This window comes from Vigna umbellata, chromosome 7, assembly GCF_029865625.1.
Source record: "Vigna umbellata cultivar VRB3 chromosome 7, Vumbellata_1.0, whole genome shotgun sequence".
In the NCBI taxonomy this organism is placed as follows: domain Eukaryota; kingdom Viridiplantae; phylum Streptophyta; class Magnoliopsida; order Fabales; family Fabaceae; genus Vigna; species Vigna umbellata.
This window is the reverse complement of record NC_142171.1, coordinates 23,173,659-23,189,468: the sequence shown is the minus strand read 5'-3', so window position 1 is coordinate 23,189,468 and position 15,810 is coordinate 23,173,659. Positions and strand designations below refer to the sequence as shown.

The window sequence follows — 15,810 nt, the reverse complement described above, 5'->3', positions numbered from 1 at the left end:
TAAAAAAATCTAGACGAGGAAATCAATATCTTAATTTATTAAGTACTTTTTAAATCAAACTTAGGGTTGTGGATCAATTCGCTAGTTAACCCATGACAACAACATTGTATTTGAGCCTCTAAATAGGGTTAGAAATATTTTACTTTAACTTAATCAATTGCTTCCTTGAGCCATATATTTTAAAATCACAACATTGCCTTGGTATGTTTTATTAGAAGTTGAGGGTTGCACCTGTCCATGATTTAACAGTTAGAGAGTTGTTGGTGATTGATGTTGGAGTATGGTTGTAAAATGGTTCATGATATTGTGTAAGTAAATCAACTTTTTTTTTGTTTGAATTCCCTAGAAATACTTTATGTAAATCCTGTGCTTCAAAATTTCTTCCAAAGTCTATTATAAAAGACTGTTTTTCCTCATTCATTATGATCTCTATAAAAAAAGTCTCTAATTTTAATTAAGGACCTTGTGGCATTAACTATTTTTCACAAACAAATGATATATGATAAAACACAATTTTATTAATGCAAACAAAATAGATTAGATCTTGAACATGCCTCATATTCCTAACAGCTTCTCTCAAAGAAATCCGTGACATTCCAAATTTGATGTCTCAGATTGTTGGCTATGGATGAGCTTCTTTTTTAATTCTGCAGTCCATAACACTCGCACAAGATGCTACGGATTATTGCATCTGCAACTGCAATAAAAATCCTCACTTTCTCATCTTGCAGAATGATGAAAGTTCTTTTCTACCTGGTAGTCTACTAATCTAGCTACTTTCCTACTCTTATATGCTGCCAGCAGATTCAAATTCTGCAGACATAAACAGGACTAAAGTGCTTAATCTGATATTCCAAGTACCCATATCTAACCTACTCTCTTTTCTTGAACAGAAAAAACAAGTTACTTAGAAGTTCCAAATGGAAGTTGAAAAAGTAAGGTCATCATTTGGGCCATATGCTTCAAGCTGGGTGGATTCTAATTCCTGAATACCAGCAATTCCATGCATCTCAATCAAAGCCTCCCAGTTAACACTCGTGTCAGAAAACACTCCCAATTCGTCATTTTCATATCTGAACACAGCTTCCGGAACTGTTGAACTTTCTGTGCTATCAGCTGACTGTTTTTCATCTTTAAGTATTCCCAGCTGTTGAAGAAACTCATGTAGGTCTATCTGGGGTTTCTCTTGAATATCTCCTGGAACCTCCTCTGATGATGTTTGAGAGTCTTTTAGAGGACTTTCTGCATTGTCTACTACATTCTGAATTTCTGCCTCTGGATCATTGGACGAACTATTTGGGGATTGCCTTTCAACTGAATTTTGCTTTAGCTCTTGTAGCCTCTGATGGATAAAATGAACACTGGGTTGAGCACTTACATTGAGTAATCCACAGGAAGGGAACATCGAAATGAAGTTCTTGGAAGGGAACCATTTGAACTTTCCTGGTGTAATAGGTGAAGTGGACCTGGGCTGCAGGTGGGGAAGATTAAGGTATGCATCTGGTCCATAGAGTCTCCTTGCAGCCTCATCATAAGCCATGGCAGCTTCTTCAGCTGTGGAAAAAGAACCAAGCCAGAGTCTGGTTCTCTTCTTTGGCTCTCTTATCTCAGCAACCCATTTGCCCCAAGTTCTCTGCCTAACACCTCGGTACTCGCAAGAGGCATTTTGTGGACCACCTTTCCCCCTAGTTGGCCCTTTCTTCCATGGCTTCAGGGGTGACTTCTTGCAAGTATCCATGGTTAAAATACTGTGATAGTTGAATAACTTAGATAACTGGAAAGTGGTGCTTTGAGTATCACTGTTTGATGATACTTGGAACTGCATGCAAGGCGCGGGATATGTAGGAGCAAGGAGTGTAGGTTGGTATAAATGTCTTCACGTTTGGAGAAGTAGCAAAACCCATGTGACCGTTATTGACTGTCTACTCAGTGATTGTTTCAAATCCCTTTTTCTTTCTTTTTTTACGATAATCTTTTAGGTTTTTATGTTTCTCTCTTACATCCTTGGCACTGCCACCACAGGTTGATGTCTATGTAGCCATGCATGGTATTAACACGTGGTGCTAGTAATTATAACTTTGTTTACTACAAAAACATGACACCTAAATTTCTGTTGTTTTAGAAAACGAAAGATAATTAAAAGTCCACAAGGGAAATGCTGAAATCCAAGGATTTTGAATTGAATGGTTTGTATATATATATATAGAAGAGTGTTTGGAGTGAGAGTAGTACGCGTCGACGTTGACATGCCTTATGCAGGAGAATGTCCTTGAACTATAAAATGACAATGCTATACGTCCAAGGGTTTGGTAGCTCCGTACCTACCCAGTTGTCATGATTGTTACACAACAAAGCTCCTATTTGAGACCACAATAACCTTCTTTAATATACATAATATATAGGTTGAAGATAGTGATGAAACCGATACAATGAGTGTATGAAAGAGAGAAAAAAGGGGTATTGAATGTTGTTGAGGTGGCGACTATAATATTTGCAAGACTTTTTCCTACTGATACAGTGATTGTGTTGAATGAACTCTGACACTCTTCTTTGGATTCTATTTCTATAAACTACATAACAGTGTTGAATCTGTCCTTGAGGAGAAGGATTTTAAATAAGACCCACCTCAACAATTTGCAATTCACGAACTACATTTCACATGTTGTCCTGCCATACACAGCCTGATTCTCGAGACTTTGCTCACCTTTATCCCATGATTCCTCTCTCTCTGCATCTCATCGTCAATTACCTCTCATGCCCCCAAAATCTCCACATATCATACCTAATGATATCATGCTGATGAGTGATAAATAACCATGCCAATTCTGGAAATATTCATGTGAATGATAACGTCTATATGCTTTCAATATAACATTTATGACATTGTTATCCTTGTGGCAGAGAGAACAGCTGGCATACACAAAGGACTTGGAGAGAATATCATAATATAAGCTTACACTGATGAATATTATGTAGAAAATTCTTTTCAGGAAAGGCCAGAAAAATCCAATCCCTATAAGCAAGAGACTGCAAGATATTATTTTGGGTTTCAACAGATCTTTGAACTGTTCACAAATTGAATAAGTGCCCTCTAAATCTGGGATTGAGTATATATAATATAATTCATCCAACAGGAATAATATTAAATAAAAATAGTAAAGTTAAATACTATATAAAAATTTCTCATAAATCCAATATTTTGAAATTAAAAATGGAGTCGTTATTATACAATATAACAATTACCAAGATGAAGTTTTGCTTGTCAATTTTGATGTGTGCATATATTATCCTTCTCAAACACGAGAACCAAATATCAAATTTTGCTTCATAGGAAATTGTGGGTCGCCAAAATCAAAGTTCTGCTCTCCCTCTTACTGAGTGAAATCTAGCAATTGTTGAAAACTTGTGTATATAAGCTAAAAATGAAGAGTTATGGAAGCAATGGAAAATCATTCTTGTTAAACAATGACATAGAAACATAACGCAGTTAGGTGCTTCTAAAGTCACATCACATCACTTGTAAAATGTGATGAACGATGAAATTAATACCCTCAGAACTCTTCCTCCACAGTTGTCTTAGAAATAGCATTTTGTCCTGGTTGAGGGATAGCTTGGGGTTTTTGCAAGTCAATAAATATCCATGAACGGTAATTATCATAACAATGGCATAACTATACCAACAAAATATGAAGCAAGCTCATCTTTGGGAATTGCATAAAAAATGAATCAATAATTTCAATTTTCTCCTATAGAGTTGTGCAAGAAAATAAAGTTCTGACACCTTATTAATCACAGTAATCACGCGCAGTGAAAAAGTAAAGAAATTAGGAAGTTACTGTTGTTCTGGATCCATAGACATACCTTGATATAACAGACTTCTCATGTTTTTATTTAAAAATTTCTTCCTGCTCAGTATTGTGTGCACAAGCAGGATCCTTTATTTGAAAAACAGTATACTGTTCTTCTAGTGTTTCTTTCTATATATATTCTCTATGGCTTTGATAAACCCGAAGAAGATTTGCTTTTTCATTTGAAAAGTTATAATGGTCATCTTCATGTTAAGATTACACTTGGTTTTCTTCAACTTCTCATGCTAGTTGAGCTTCAAGTTTAGCAGGTTTCCATTCTTCTCCACCTAAAACTTCTACTATCCCATTATTTACATTTTTCTGATATTTTCTTGAAATGATGAATTGGCACATGAAGTAAGAGCCAGTGGCTGACTTGTTGCAAAGTGAATGTTTTCCATGCTCACCTACATGATATTCTTTATTGTCTTCAACCACTGGTAATTGAGTATTTCCCTTGTTTTAGGCAGGAACATACTCCTATTGCTCTTTTCTGGAAGACTATGTTCTTTTCTATGAACTTTAGAAAGTCACATTAAGTGTTTTCGTGCCCAATATCCTTAAAATGAAGAAATTTAATTCCTTTTGTGCACAAAGAAGTCTTTTTTTTGCTTCAATATATTCTGAATTAACTTGAGAATATGCATAGTATGGGCATAAAGAGGACCTCTCTGCATTAATTTGAGGAGAGGTACCTTATATGAACCATCAACAGGCAGGTATGTTTACAATGAAATTGAACTCCATCGTTACACACAGATTGTTTCTGTCTGCTTTGTACCTGCTGAGAAATCATCACCAAATCTGCACCAAGAGCTCGAGAAATCATGCTTTTTGGCTGCATGCTCAATGGTTTTATTGTGATAACCATCCCTATCACTTGATATCTGCTCCACAACCATTAACAGTATCATCTACTTTACAACTTTACCCCTTAAATCTGTACGTTGAGGCATTATGACATTTGGCACACTATTGAAATTATGGAGCTATAGGTATAGATTGAGGGAAAAGAGAAAATAGAGACTAATTTTTTTAAGATTGATAGTGACTTGATATGTTGTGTGTATTACAATGTTATCATACGATCAAAAGACCATAAATATTGGAGGAAATGATTACAGGCTGATAGGGTTGGTGGAACGTTTCATCTGATAAACAAACAACGGATAATGTTTTTGTTGCTAAGGAAGACAATAATGACGAAGGGAATGCAAGTGGACGTTCAAGAGTGATGGGGGAAAAATGGAGGAAGCTAGATATTCCTGTTTCTGCAGGAGAAGATGCTTATGGCTGGACTAACCGGTTGGAGAGATATTTCCGGTTGAAAGAATGTCAATGAGGAGGAGAGGATGAGGGTTGTTATGGTGGCTTTGGAAGGAAAAGTCTTGAATTGGTTCCAATGGTGGGACACTTGCTATCCGAATCCCACATAGGCTTTCAAAGAGACGGTTGTTCAACGATTCCAACCAACAATTCTTCAAAATCCTTTAGAAGTCTTGATTGGGCTCAGTGATAACTCTCCAATTTTGCACTCTTTTTCTAGTCTTAGAAGTCTATTTTAGTTCATTTTAGTTCTTAAGCATATAGAATTAGGATAGTTTTAGTATTTTTCAAACATTTAAAAGGATAGTGAGGGGAAGGTATGAAAAGAGATATTAAAGAGTGGGTCCAACAGTGTGAAGTTTGTCAACGGAACAAAGCTGAAACACCTGCTCCAGTAGGCTTATTACAACCTCTGCCCATTCCCACTCAAGTTTGGTTTTACATCTCTATGAATTTCATTGGGGGCCTGCCTAAAGTCCAAAGGAAAGACACAATCCTCGTGGTGGTGGATAGACTCACAAAGTATGCTCACTTTTTAACACTTGCTCACCCCTTTACAGTAGCAGAAGTCACTCAATTGTTCATTAAGAAATAATAAGATTTCATGGGTTTCCCTCTACAATTTTCTTTGATAGAATATTTTCTTAAGCAATTTTTGGAAAGCATTGTTAAAACAGACTGGTACAAAACTCAGGTTCAACACTACATATCATCCTTAATCCGATGGCCAAACGAAGGTGGTTAATTGATGCCTAAAAACTTATTTACGTTGCATGACTGATACATATCCTAGGAAGTGGCCCCACTGGTTGTCTTGGGAAGAATTATGGTTTAATACTAACTACAGGACTTCTACTAAGATGTCCCCTTTTAGTAGTTTCTATCTTTATTTTGTAACTTGTGAAGGTTAAGGAGGTAGAGTGTTCTCTCTAATAACCAGAAAGTTGTATCTTGTTTGGGTCCTCTCTTTAGAGGAAATTTAGTGAATGTTATATAATATTTTATAGTGCACTTGTGTTGATGATTCTCTAAGAAGCCTTCTCCCAAATTTGACATTATATCACCACATTGATTTACACCATCTTTCTTTCGTGCTCAAATACCAAAAAATTCTTGTTCGGTAAAAAATATTCTAATCAGGTAAACGTTCTTTCTATGACCATCGAGCTCGATCCCACCCGAAATAAGTATCATTAACATGCACAACCCCTGTTCTGAAGTGCCAGTCCACTTCTTTCTTTTGAAAAATCCTACACATCGCTCATCTCGGTAGTGTTTGTCAACTCTGCTTCGTAAACCAGGAAAGTTTGGAGTGTTTGTTTTTGCATTGTACTATTGCTTTTAATTGTTTTTCAATGTTTTATGCATTGTCATTCCTTCTCTGTTCTGCTAACTTTTCTTAACAATACTGTAGACCATAAATGGTAGCCATAATGAAGGTTGTTTTCAACAATATTGTTTTGGATATCTGGGAGATGAGCAGTGCTAAAATATTTGGTGCTCCTTTTTCTTAAGCTTTATTTGATTGGAAATATTAATAAAGTCGATATGGCTAATAGAGTGGATGATCTCACTATTTTTAAATACATTAACATATACGACCATGCAAAAACGAAGAGCTCTTATATATAGATTTCTATCATTTGGAAAGTTCCTAGTAGAGGGTTTGCAAAACGCATCATCAATTATATTGCACGTGGTAATAGTGGATTGGCTGCTTTGCTGGTGGGATCTTTAGAGAAGTGTTGGGAAATTTATTAGTGGTTTTCCATCTTTAATTTGTAAAATAATTATTTTAATTAAAAAAAATTAATTATTAAGGATAAAATTTAGAAAACGAAATCTGTACATCAAGGAGGTGAACTTTGACTATATAATGGTATAGACAAATGGCTAGATGGGATTTACTTTGACTTGAACGATATTCTTCCTTCATAATTGCTATTTTTAAAATTTCATTTATTGTTTATTGATCTATTTGAGGAATATAGTATTATTGTCTTTTTATGTGGAGAGATATTAATTTTCATGTTTCTCATGTGCTAAGAAAGGAAAATAAGTGTGTGGACAAACTTGTTAATTTTGGTTTGGTTGCTCGTCCACTTATATTATTGATTGTTACGAATGATTGGTTGCAGTAGTTTGTAATTTTTTTCTTTTCTTTCTTTTATGCATTTATTTTTTATAAACATATAATTCTTAAAATTTTAAAGTTTTTTTTTTATGGATAAGTGTTAATTGTTAGTTATTTTATTGGAAAAGTTAAATTCAGAACTTCTTCTACCATTTCAACTTTATCACTACATCGTCGTGAAATTTTGAAATGTTAGCCTTGTTAGAATTTTTTATGTCAAGTACAATGTTTTCGTAACATTTTTCTTTAAAAATAACTTGAAGATTGTAAATTCATATTAATAAGTTATATTACTTTTTTATGTACCCATTCATTACCGAGATCAAGGTGTGTAACAAATACATTCACAATGACCAACATGCCATTTAAATATAATTAAATATCCTTTTTCACAAAATTACATAGTGAATTAAACTTAAATAATTTTAATAATAGTTTTGATAATATTTTATGAATAATAAAATAGTTGTTGAAAAGGAAATTTTTATTAAGAAGGTGAATTAAATTTTTTATATAAATTAATCTTGTGTTATGGTAAAATGATATTTTACGTACAAATAAAGTAAAAAAAAAAAAGATACTGAGATTTAAGAAATCTCTTTTGTAATTAAAAAATAAAAATTATAACAAATAATTCTCAATTAGTTTTTATTTCTCACAATGCTTTCAATAAAGATATATTCATTTATTTCTAATTAAAATTTTATATCTTACAATGAGTATCAAAGTAAGTAAATCTCTCTCATCCACCACATATTGATAGATAAACCTACGTAACTCTATAAACAAATAAATTAAATATTTAAATTATTCAAATCTTATTAAATAATATTATAGTATGTAAAAAAATAAAATTGTCAACTTATATATTTAGAAATAATAAATAATTATAATACAAATATTGTCAGAAGGTGATAAAAAATTAATGAAAATTATTATTAGTGGATTAGGGGTTAATCCGCATGCAATACAACTCAAATCTATTTAATATAGATTAAGTGAATCAAATTCATTTTAATCTATATCTAAAACTTTTTCATCTCAATTTTACTCGAATCCATAGTAACTGGATTGATCCATCGATTAATTTTGATATCTCTACTTCTCACTGTTAAATAAAGATATACACAAAATTTTAATACAACTTTTTGTTTTGTAATTACATACATATATTCATATTAAAATATAAGTCACACCGTTATCTTACTATGAATTATTGATATTAATCAAACTATTAATTTGATGAATAAAATTCTCCACATATAAATATAAATGAATTTAATTGATACGAACAAAGATAAATATTTTGTATTAATGCCGTGGTAAAGAAAAACACATAATTAAAAAGTTATATATATATATATAGGAAAATTACTACCTAAGGCACACTGGAAATTGTACGTGGGACACGAATGGACATCCCATGCTTCCTTCACTTCCTCAACTCTTTACAATTTTTTTTTTAATTATAAAAGTAGCTTTTAATCATATTTATTTACTTTATTCTAAAACTCTAAATTCCTACCTATTTTTACTCATCCATTTTCACTTGCCCCCACCCCCTAGCCTCCCAAGTCTCACTTTTTCTCTTTCTAGATTCACACCCCCTCCAACTCTCACTAGATCTGTTTCTTCACATCTCCCAACTCTTACTTCTCTTTCCCATATCCGTTTGGTTCTTCTTCATATTCCTGTCTCCATATCTGTTTGGTTTCGTGGTGCGGTGGTGTGACTTTTCGTGGTGCAACGATGCATGATATTTGCAGTGGTCATTCGGCAGTGCAACGGTTCCAAATGATAATAAATATTTTATGACTAACAATAATGAATATTTTATGACTAACATCATAAAAAAATAATTATATTGACATTGATAAAAGATTCTAAATGACATTAATGGAAACATATATCATTAATGTTGGTAAAAAAAGATGATTGCAAAATAAATCTGGAAATTAACCACAATCGATTATTAACGTGAGAGAAATATTCATTATTGTTAGTAAAATGTGTTAAAGTATTTGTATCTCAATTTCAAAACGATAACGGAATAAAAAAATGAAAAATGTATACATGAATTAATTAAAAAAATTTCAAAAGTTCAAAATTCTTACTATTTAATTATAATTTAAAATTTTCTAAATTTAAATGATCAAATTCCTCTCTTAAAGTTTTAAAATTTCAATATTTTAATTTTCATTTAAATGATTATATAAAATGTTTCAACCTTTTTATAAAATTAACTATCCTCCACAATATTTTTTCTGACACATTGCGACATATATTTCTTCCTCATGTATCAACATTTTTTTATGCGAGATTGCTTAACTCTTCGTACGTTGGTGTGGGTAAGATAAACAATCAGAAAGTTCAAAAGATACAACAATGGAAAAAAAACATAAAAAACAGAGAGAGACAGAAGAAAATGAAACATAGAAACATGAGTCCACCATTAAAATAGTTGTGTTGTTTGGGTGATGAGATTGAAGAGAGAAAGAAATAGTATAATTGTCAATAACAAATACTTATTAGTTAAGCATAAACCAGACCATCGCACTTATGTAAGTGATTGGAGTAGGTAAAAGTTAAAAAATATTAACTCTAAAAATAAAATTGTACAGAAGGGTAAAACATGAATAGAAAGATGAAAGGAGGAATAAAACAGGGTAAAACATGAATAGAAAGATGAAAGGAGGAATAAAACAGGAATGGGGAGATGGAGGGAGTAAGATGTGGTGGTAGAGGGAGCAACACCCCACAAATGGTACTTACAATTTGGAATATTCTTCTTCTGCATAAAAGCTTATTTTGCAGGCCTGAAAATATATATGAATGCGTGGAAATATGGAGAATAGCATATTTTTCTTTTTAAATCTTAGTTTTCAATGAAAAATGAAAGGGTTAAATATGTTTTTAGTCCCTGAACTATCAGACGATTTTGTTTTTAGTCCCTACTCAGAACTTTGATGGTTTTTAGTCCTAATAGTTTTGAAACTCTGAGTATTAGTCCTTAAAAATGGACGGTGTTAAGTTTTTGTGGATGTGGCAAACGGCGATGTCACGTCATCACTGATCTCTGCCTTCACTCTCTGCCACGTGGGATGTTTAACTGTTGAAGTTAGATTAAGTCAGTTAATCGGAACAGTTTCACGCGTTTAAGTTCCCGCAAGAGAGAGAAAGCCTCGGGCATTTTGTTTTTGGCGACGTGGTGTGCGACCGAGCAGTAAGGTATCCAGGAATCGAAGGCGAAGTCGTCGGAGATCTCAATACCTTCTTTTCTGATGGCGTCGCAGAGGTGGGACTGGAATTGGAGGAGGGAGAGGGAGGGCGTGGGCGCAAGGAAGAGGAGATTGTCGGCGTGGTTGGGGAAGGTGCCGACGGAGGAGAAGGAGAGAGAAAGAGGATCGTGCTTGGATGCGAAGGTTCTGAGAAGTGATTCGAGCTTGGAAGGTTCTAGAAAGGGTGCGGAGAAGAGCGTTGTGTGAGGGCGCGACTTCATCTCGATGAGGTGAGTGGTGATTTGCCGGCGCGCGAGAACGTTCCACGCCTTCAGCACCTGATTCTCCAACGCCGGATCCAAGTGCAATTCGATCGCAAACTCTTCCGACATTGAAACACTCTTCGATTCCACTTCACCTAATTCCGAACCAGATTTCACCACAGATTGCAAATCCAAGAACAAGAAGAGAGAAAGGACTTCTTTATAACGTGCGTTTTGGGAGAAGAACGTTCCGATTACGATTGTGTTAGGTTTAAACGCGTGAAACTGTTCCGATTAACTGACTTAATCTAACTTCAACAGTTAAACATCCCACGTGGCAGAGAGTGAAGGCAGATATCAGTGATGACGTGGCATCGCCGTTTGCCACATCCACAAAAACTTAACACCGTCCATTTTTAAGGACTAATACTCAGAGTTTCAAAACTATAAGGACTAAAAACCATCAAAGTTTTGAGTAGGGACTAAAAACAAAATCGTCTGATAGTTCAGGGACTAAAAACATATTTAACCCAAAATGAAATTATATATATATATATATATATATATATATATATATATATATATATATATCACTTAATTATTTTGGCTTAAACTAGTATAATTTTTTATTCTATTTTCTTCATTTATTTATTTATGTGGTTGATATTCATGAGATAGGTTTATGTGGATATATAAAAAGTTGATTGGTCAATAAAATATGTGAATATAAAAAAAAAATTAGATTGGTTGATGAGACAAATATTAATGAAAGTGCAATTTAGAAGTTAAAGAATCGAATTATAAAGGAGAAATATTATTTTATAATAATAAATAGAGAGTTTTAGAACAACCTAAAGAGTGAGAGAAATTTGAGAGCAAGATAAAAGGAACTATTGGAGATGGAAAAAAGATTATTCTTGAATGTTTCTAGTTGATTAGTTTTAATACTTTTTGGTTAGAATATTTTAGCATTGACAAAAATGATGGAAAGTTGAGAAGAAAGAACCAGAAAGTTAGGACAATTATATAAGAGTTCCAAAGACAGCATGAAGACCTCATAAGGGAAAAGGAGCAATCCCAACTCTTATTAGAGGAATCTATTACAACATTATAACATACTGACGACAACCTATCGACAAAATGAGTTAAACTCTTTGTAGAATACGTTGGGTCTTGGTAAAGGAAGCATACGAGTTAGAAACATTAAATGGGAGACGAGTCTCAAGGACTAGGAATGTAAGCAATATGAACTTTTACTATAGCCAAATTATTATATGGTGCACTGTACTTTTTTTTACTTGTTGTATGTAATGTTTTCAATGAGGCATAAATAAAGTTTACATGTTTTGCAAATCTTTTTAAATAGTCTCCCAAATAGTGATATAGTGGTTACGCAACATGTCTCCCAACTCATATTTGATGAGTTAATAGTATCTCAAATAACAATATGTTGGTTGAGCAACTAATCTCCTAACTCATATTTGGTGACTAATAGTTTCTCAAATAGCGATATGTTAGTTGAACAACTAGTCTCCTAACTTATAATTGGTTAAACATTACTTAGTTGAACAACCTGTCTCCCAATTCATCATTGGTAATAGTCTCCCAAAAGGCGATATTTTGTTTGAGCAACTAATCTCCTAACTCATAATTGGTAAGCAAATAGTCTCTCCCAAATAGCGATATGCTGGTTAAACAACCAGTCTCCCAACTCATAATTGGTTGAACATTAGTCTCTCAAAATGCAATATGTTGGTTGAGCAATCTGTCTCCTAACTCATAATTGGTTGAACATTACGCTCCCAATAATTTGGTTGAATGTTAGTCTCCTAAAAGGTGATTAGTTGAGTGTTAATCTCACAAAAGACGATAGGATAAACGTCTTAAAGTACTCTCAAAAATTTGGTGAGCGTTAGTCTCTCAAAAGTTTGGTTAAGCATCAATTCCTAAAGACAATCACTAACCTCATAAGGTACCTTAAAAAATTGATAAACATTAGTCTCCCACTAAGCAAATGGTTGACCTGTTTAAATAACCGATAACAATCCTAAAAAAGATGAAAGTGAACTTATCAAAATGTTAGTAAAGATGATTTATATTATTAAACAAAGTAAAAAGTATCATAACAAAAGGATAAAGAGAAAACTTTTATAACCCTAATACTAAGGTTAAAGGGATATGTGATGGTAAGCCCAAAACTGATTATGTTAATGATTGAAAAAGACTCTTTTAGCCTTACATTTTCACATACTAAGATTAAGTGACGATGTGGTAATAAGTTCTAGACCGATTATGTTAATTCTTGAAAATGACACTTTTAATCTTACGTTCTTTAAATATAAAGTTAAAGGGAATGTGTGAAAGTAAGTCATTCATAAAATCAACAGACCGATTACCATCTATATGTGGATAAAAAAAATTCGGTAGATAAGAGAAATGTTAATAATAAATGCTAAGGGACAAATTATAAAGGAAAAATATTTAAGAATGTTTTATGATAATAAACGGAGAGTTTTAAAGCATTTTAGATGTGAGAGAAATTGAGAAGATAGGAGAGAACAAAATAAAAGGGACTTTTGAATATTTCTTTTAAGGAAAATGACACTTGAACAACCATTTTTGACAACATTTAGACACGCGCACACGTGTCAAAATCTGAGTGGTCCATTTTCATTTAATTTTTCCAACTGGACCACTCAGATTTTGACACGTGCGCGCGTGTCTAAATGTTGTCAAAAATAGTTGTTCAAGTATCATTTTCCTTCTTTTAAATATTTATGGCTCATCAGTTTTAATACTTCTTTGCTAGAAAAATTTATTTTCTTCAAGCAAACTCAGCGAGCACAGGAGAGAAGATAACGTTTTTGCTTCTCATAGTTTATTTTATGAGAGTAATTTATTATATTATAAATAATTTCGTGGGAAGAAAGAACACCATTAAGTTCTCACTTCTTAATCTAAATCATTAACAACTGTAAGGAAATATTGGTCAAATGAGGGGAATAACGCCACCTGCTATCTAATGTCATCAGCAATATTAAATAAGGTATTGTTTTTATTTTACTTCCAACAATATCTTAGTTCTCATCACTCAATTTTGCACTTATATGGCACTAGGACACAGTGCCAACCATGATTAAGATACTATTTAAAAGTGACTAAAGACAAAATAAATGTTTTCTAAATCAGAAAACTATATCTAAGAAAAGTCAGAGTCATTATCCTAACAAAACACTAATCCCATACTCCCCCTCCATTCTAAATTCTTCATATTTAAAAGTATTACACAATAGACATTTATTAATAATAACAAATGATATATTAATCTAAAATATCAGCATTTAATATATATACTAAAAATTAAAATATGAAACTACCGTAATATATACACGTATATGTATGCATATATAAATAAGAGTATAAAACTGTAAAAAATAAAAAAATTTGAGAACAAAATTGAAGAGGTAATAAACATCAAAACGTATGCGTGGTAATTAGTTCGTTTAATTATACCCTGATCAATCATTGCCAAAGAAAAATAATTTAAATTTTATATAATTAATTTTAGGGTTAAATATGTTTTTAGTCCCTAAACTATTGACCGTTTCTGGTTTTCGTCCCTCTTTTAAAATAAGGTACAATTTGGTCCTCATTCTTTTCGAAACGTTCGTTTTAGTCTTCAGAACTTTGGTTTTAGTTCTCATTTTGTTCCTAAATGAGGACCAAATTTTTAAACGGTGTTAGTTTTCGAGAACTAAAACGAACGTTTTCAAAAAGAATGAGGACCAAATTGTACCTTACTTCGAAAGAGGGACGAAAACCAAAAACAACAAATAATTTAGGGACTAAAAACATATTTAACCCTTAATTTTAGTTATAATACTTCATTCAACTAAAGTGAAATTGTCTTTTGTACCAAAGTTTTCATCTCAAATAAAACATGAAAGTTAGATTTTTGACTATTAATTGATGTGATTTAATGAGAGGGAAGTTGGCGTTGGTAGGTTGAAAAGTAAACGCAAAAGTTTTTAAATGTTGCCCTGGTCGACATGCACCAAGGCTTCTGCAACTGCAACCGTCAAACACGAGAAAAATCATGTAAAAAAGGCCAACCACAAATCAAACCAAATCGTCAAAGGAACCAAGCAACCAACCCCTCCATAGAAAATGACACATCTTTTTTTCCCCACTTGCCCTTTCTTGTCCTATTCCTAGCTCAATGTAAAAACTAAAAAGCCCATTCTTCAAAAAGAAAATTTATTTATGCAGTATAAAAGTTATAAACTACTTAATAGAAACGCGTTGCATAATCTATACAGCCAAATACCCATCGACTTTCTATTCAGTTTTTAGATATCAATCAATATACTTTTTAAAATAACCATCTAAAACAATAAACTTATATAATTGAATAGTAATGCATGACTTACCTGTGTTCTAACCTCGATCAAATATTTGGGATATAAATAGTTTATATGGTGAAATTGTAAGTTAATGGTGAAGGTTATCAAACTTGAGAGTAGCTCGACTCGTGAGAGTAGCTCGACTCGTGAGAGAAGCTCGACTCGTGAGAGAAGCTCGACTCGTGAGAGAAGCTCGACTCGTGAGAGTAGCTCGACTCGTGAGAGTAGCTCGACTCGTGAGAGAAGCTCGACTCGTGAGAGAAGCTCGACTCGTGAGAGAAGCTCGACTCGTGAGAGAAGCTCGACTCGTGAGAGAAGCTCGACTCGTGAGAGAAGCTCGACTCGTGAGAGAAGCTCGACTCGTGAGAGAAGCTCGACTCGTGAGAGAAGCTCGAATCGTGAGAGGAGCTCGAATCGTAAGCTCGACTCGTAAGTGTTTACTTCAGATAAAAAATATTATATAAATAATATCTTAATTCAAATAAGTCTACAAAATTATATAACTTTAAATAAATAAAATTTATAGATATATTGTTCATAAAAATAAATATTATCGATAGCAACGGAGAGACAGAGGGGTGCGAGAGATAGTAATAATCAGGTCATGAAACCCTAAAC

At 33.1% G+C, this 15,810-nt stretch overlaps 2 protein-coding genes across 2 annotated transcripts; both read right to left on the bottom strand.

Annotated features, from left to right (window-relative positions):
• Window positions 1-555: 555 nt before the first annotated feature.
• LOC148195481 (dehydration-responsive element-binding protein 2F-like) lies at window positions 556-1,825 on the bottom strand. The gene has a single exon (XM_088095445.1). The coding sequence runs from the start codon at window positions 1,823-1,825 to the stop codon at window positions 908-910; it is 918 nt and encodes a 305-aa protein (XP_087951571.1). The 3' UTR covers window positions 556-907.
• An 8,601-nt stretch (window positions 1,826-10,426) lies between these two features.
• Window positions 10,427-10,918, bottom strand: LOC124841655 (uncharacterized). The gene has a single exon (XM_047318004.2). It carries the CDS (start codon window positions 10,916-10,918, stop codon window positions 10,427-10,429), a length of 492 nt encoding a protein of 163 aa, XP_047173960.1.
• Between the last annotated feature and the right edge of the window lie 4,892 nt (window positions 10,919-15,810).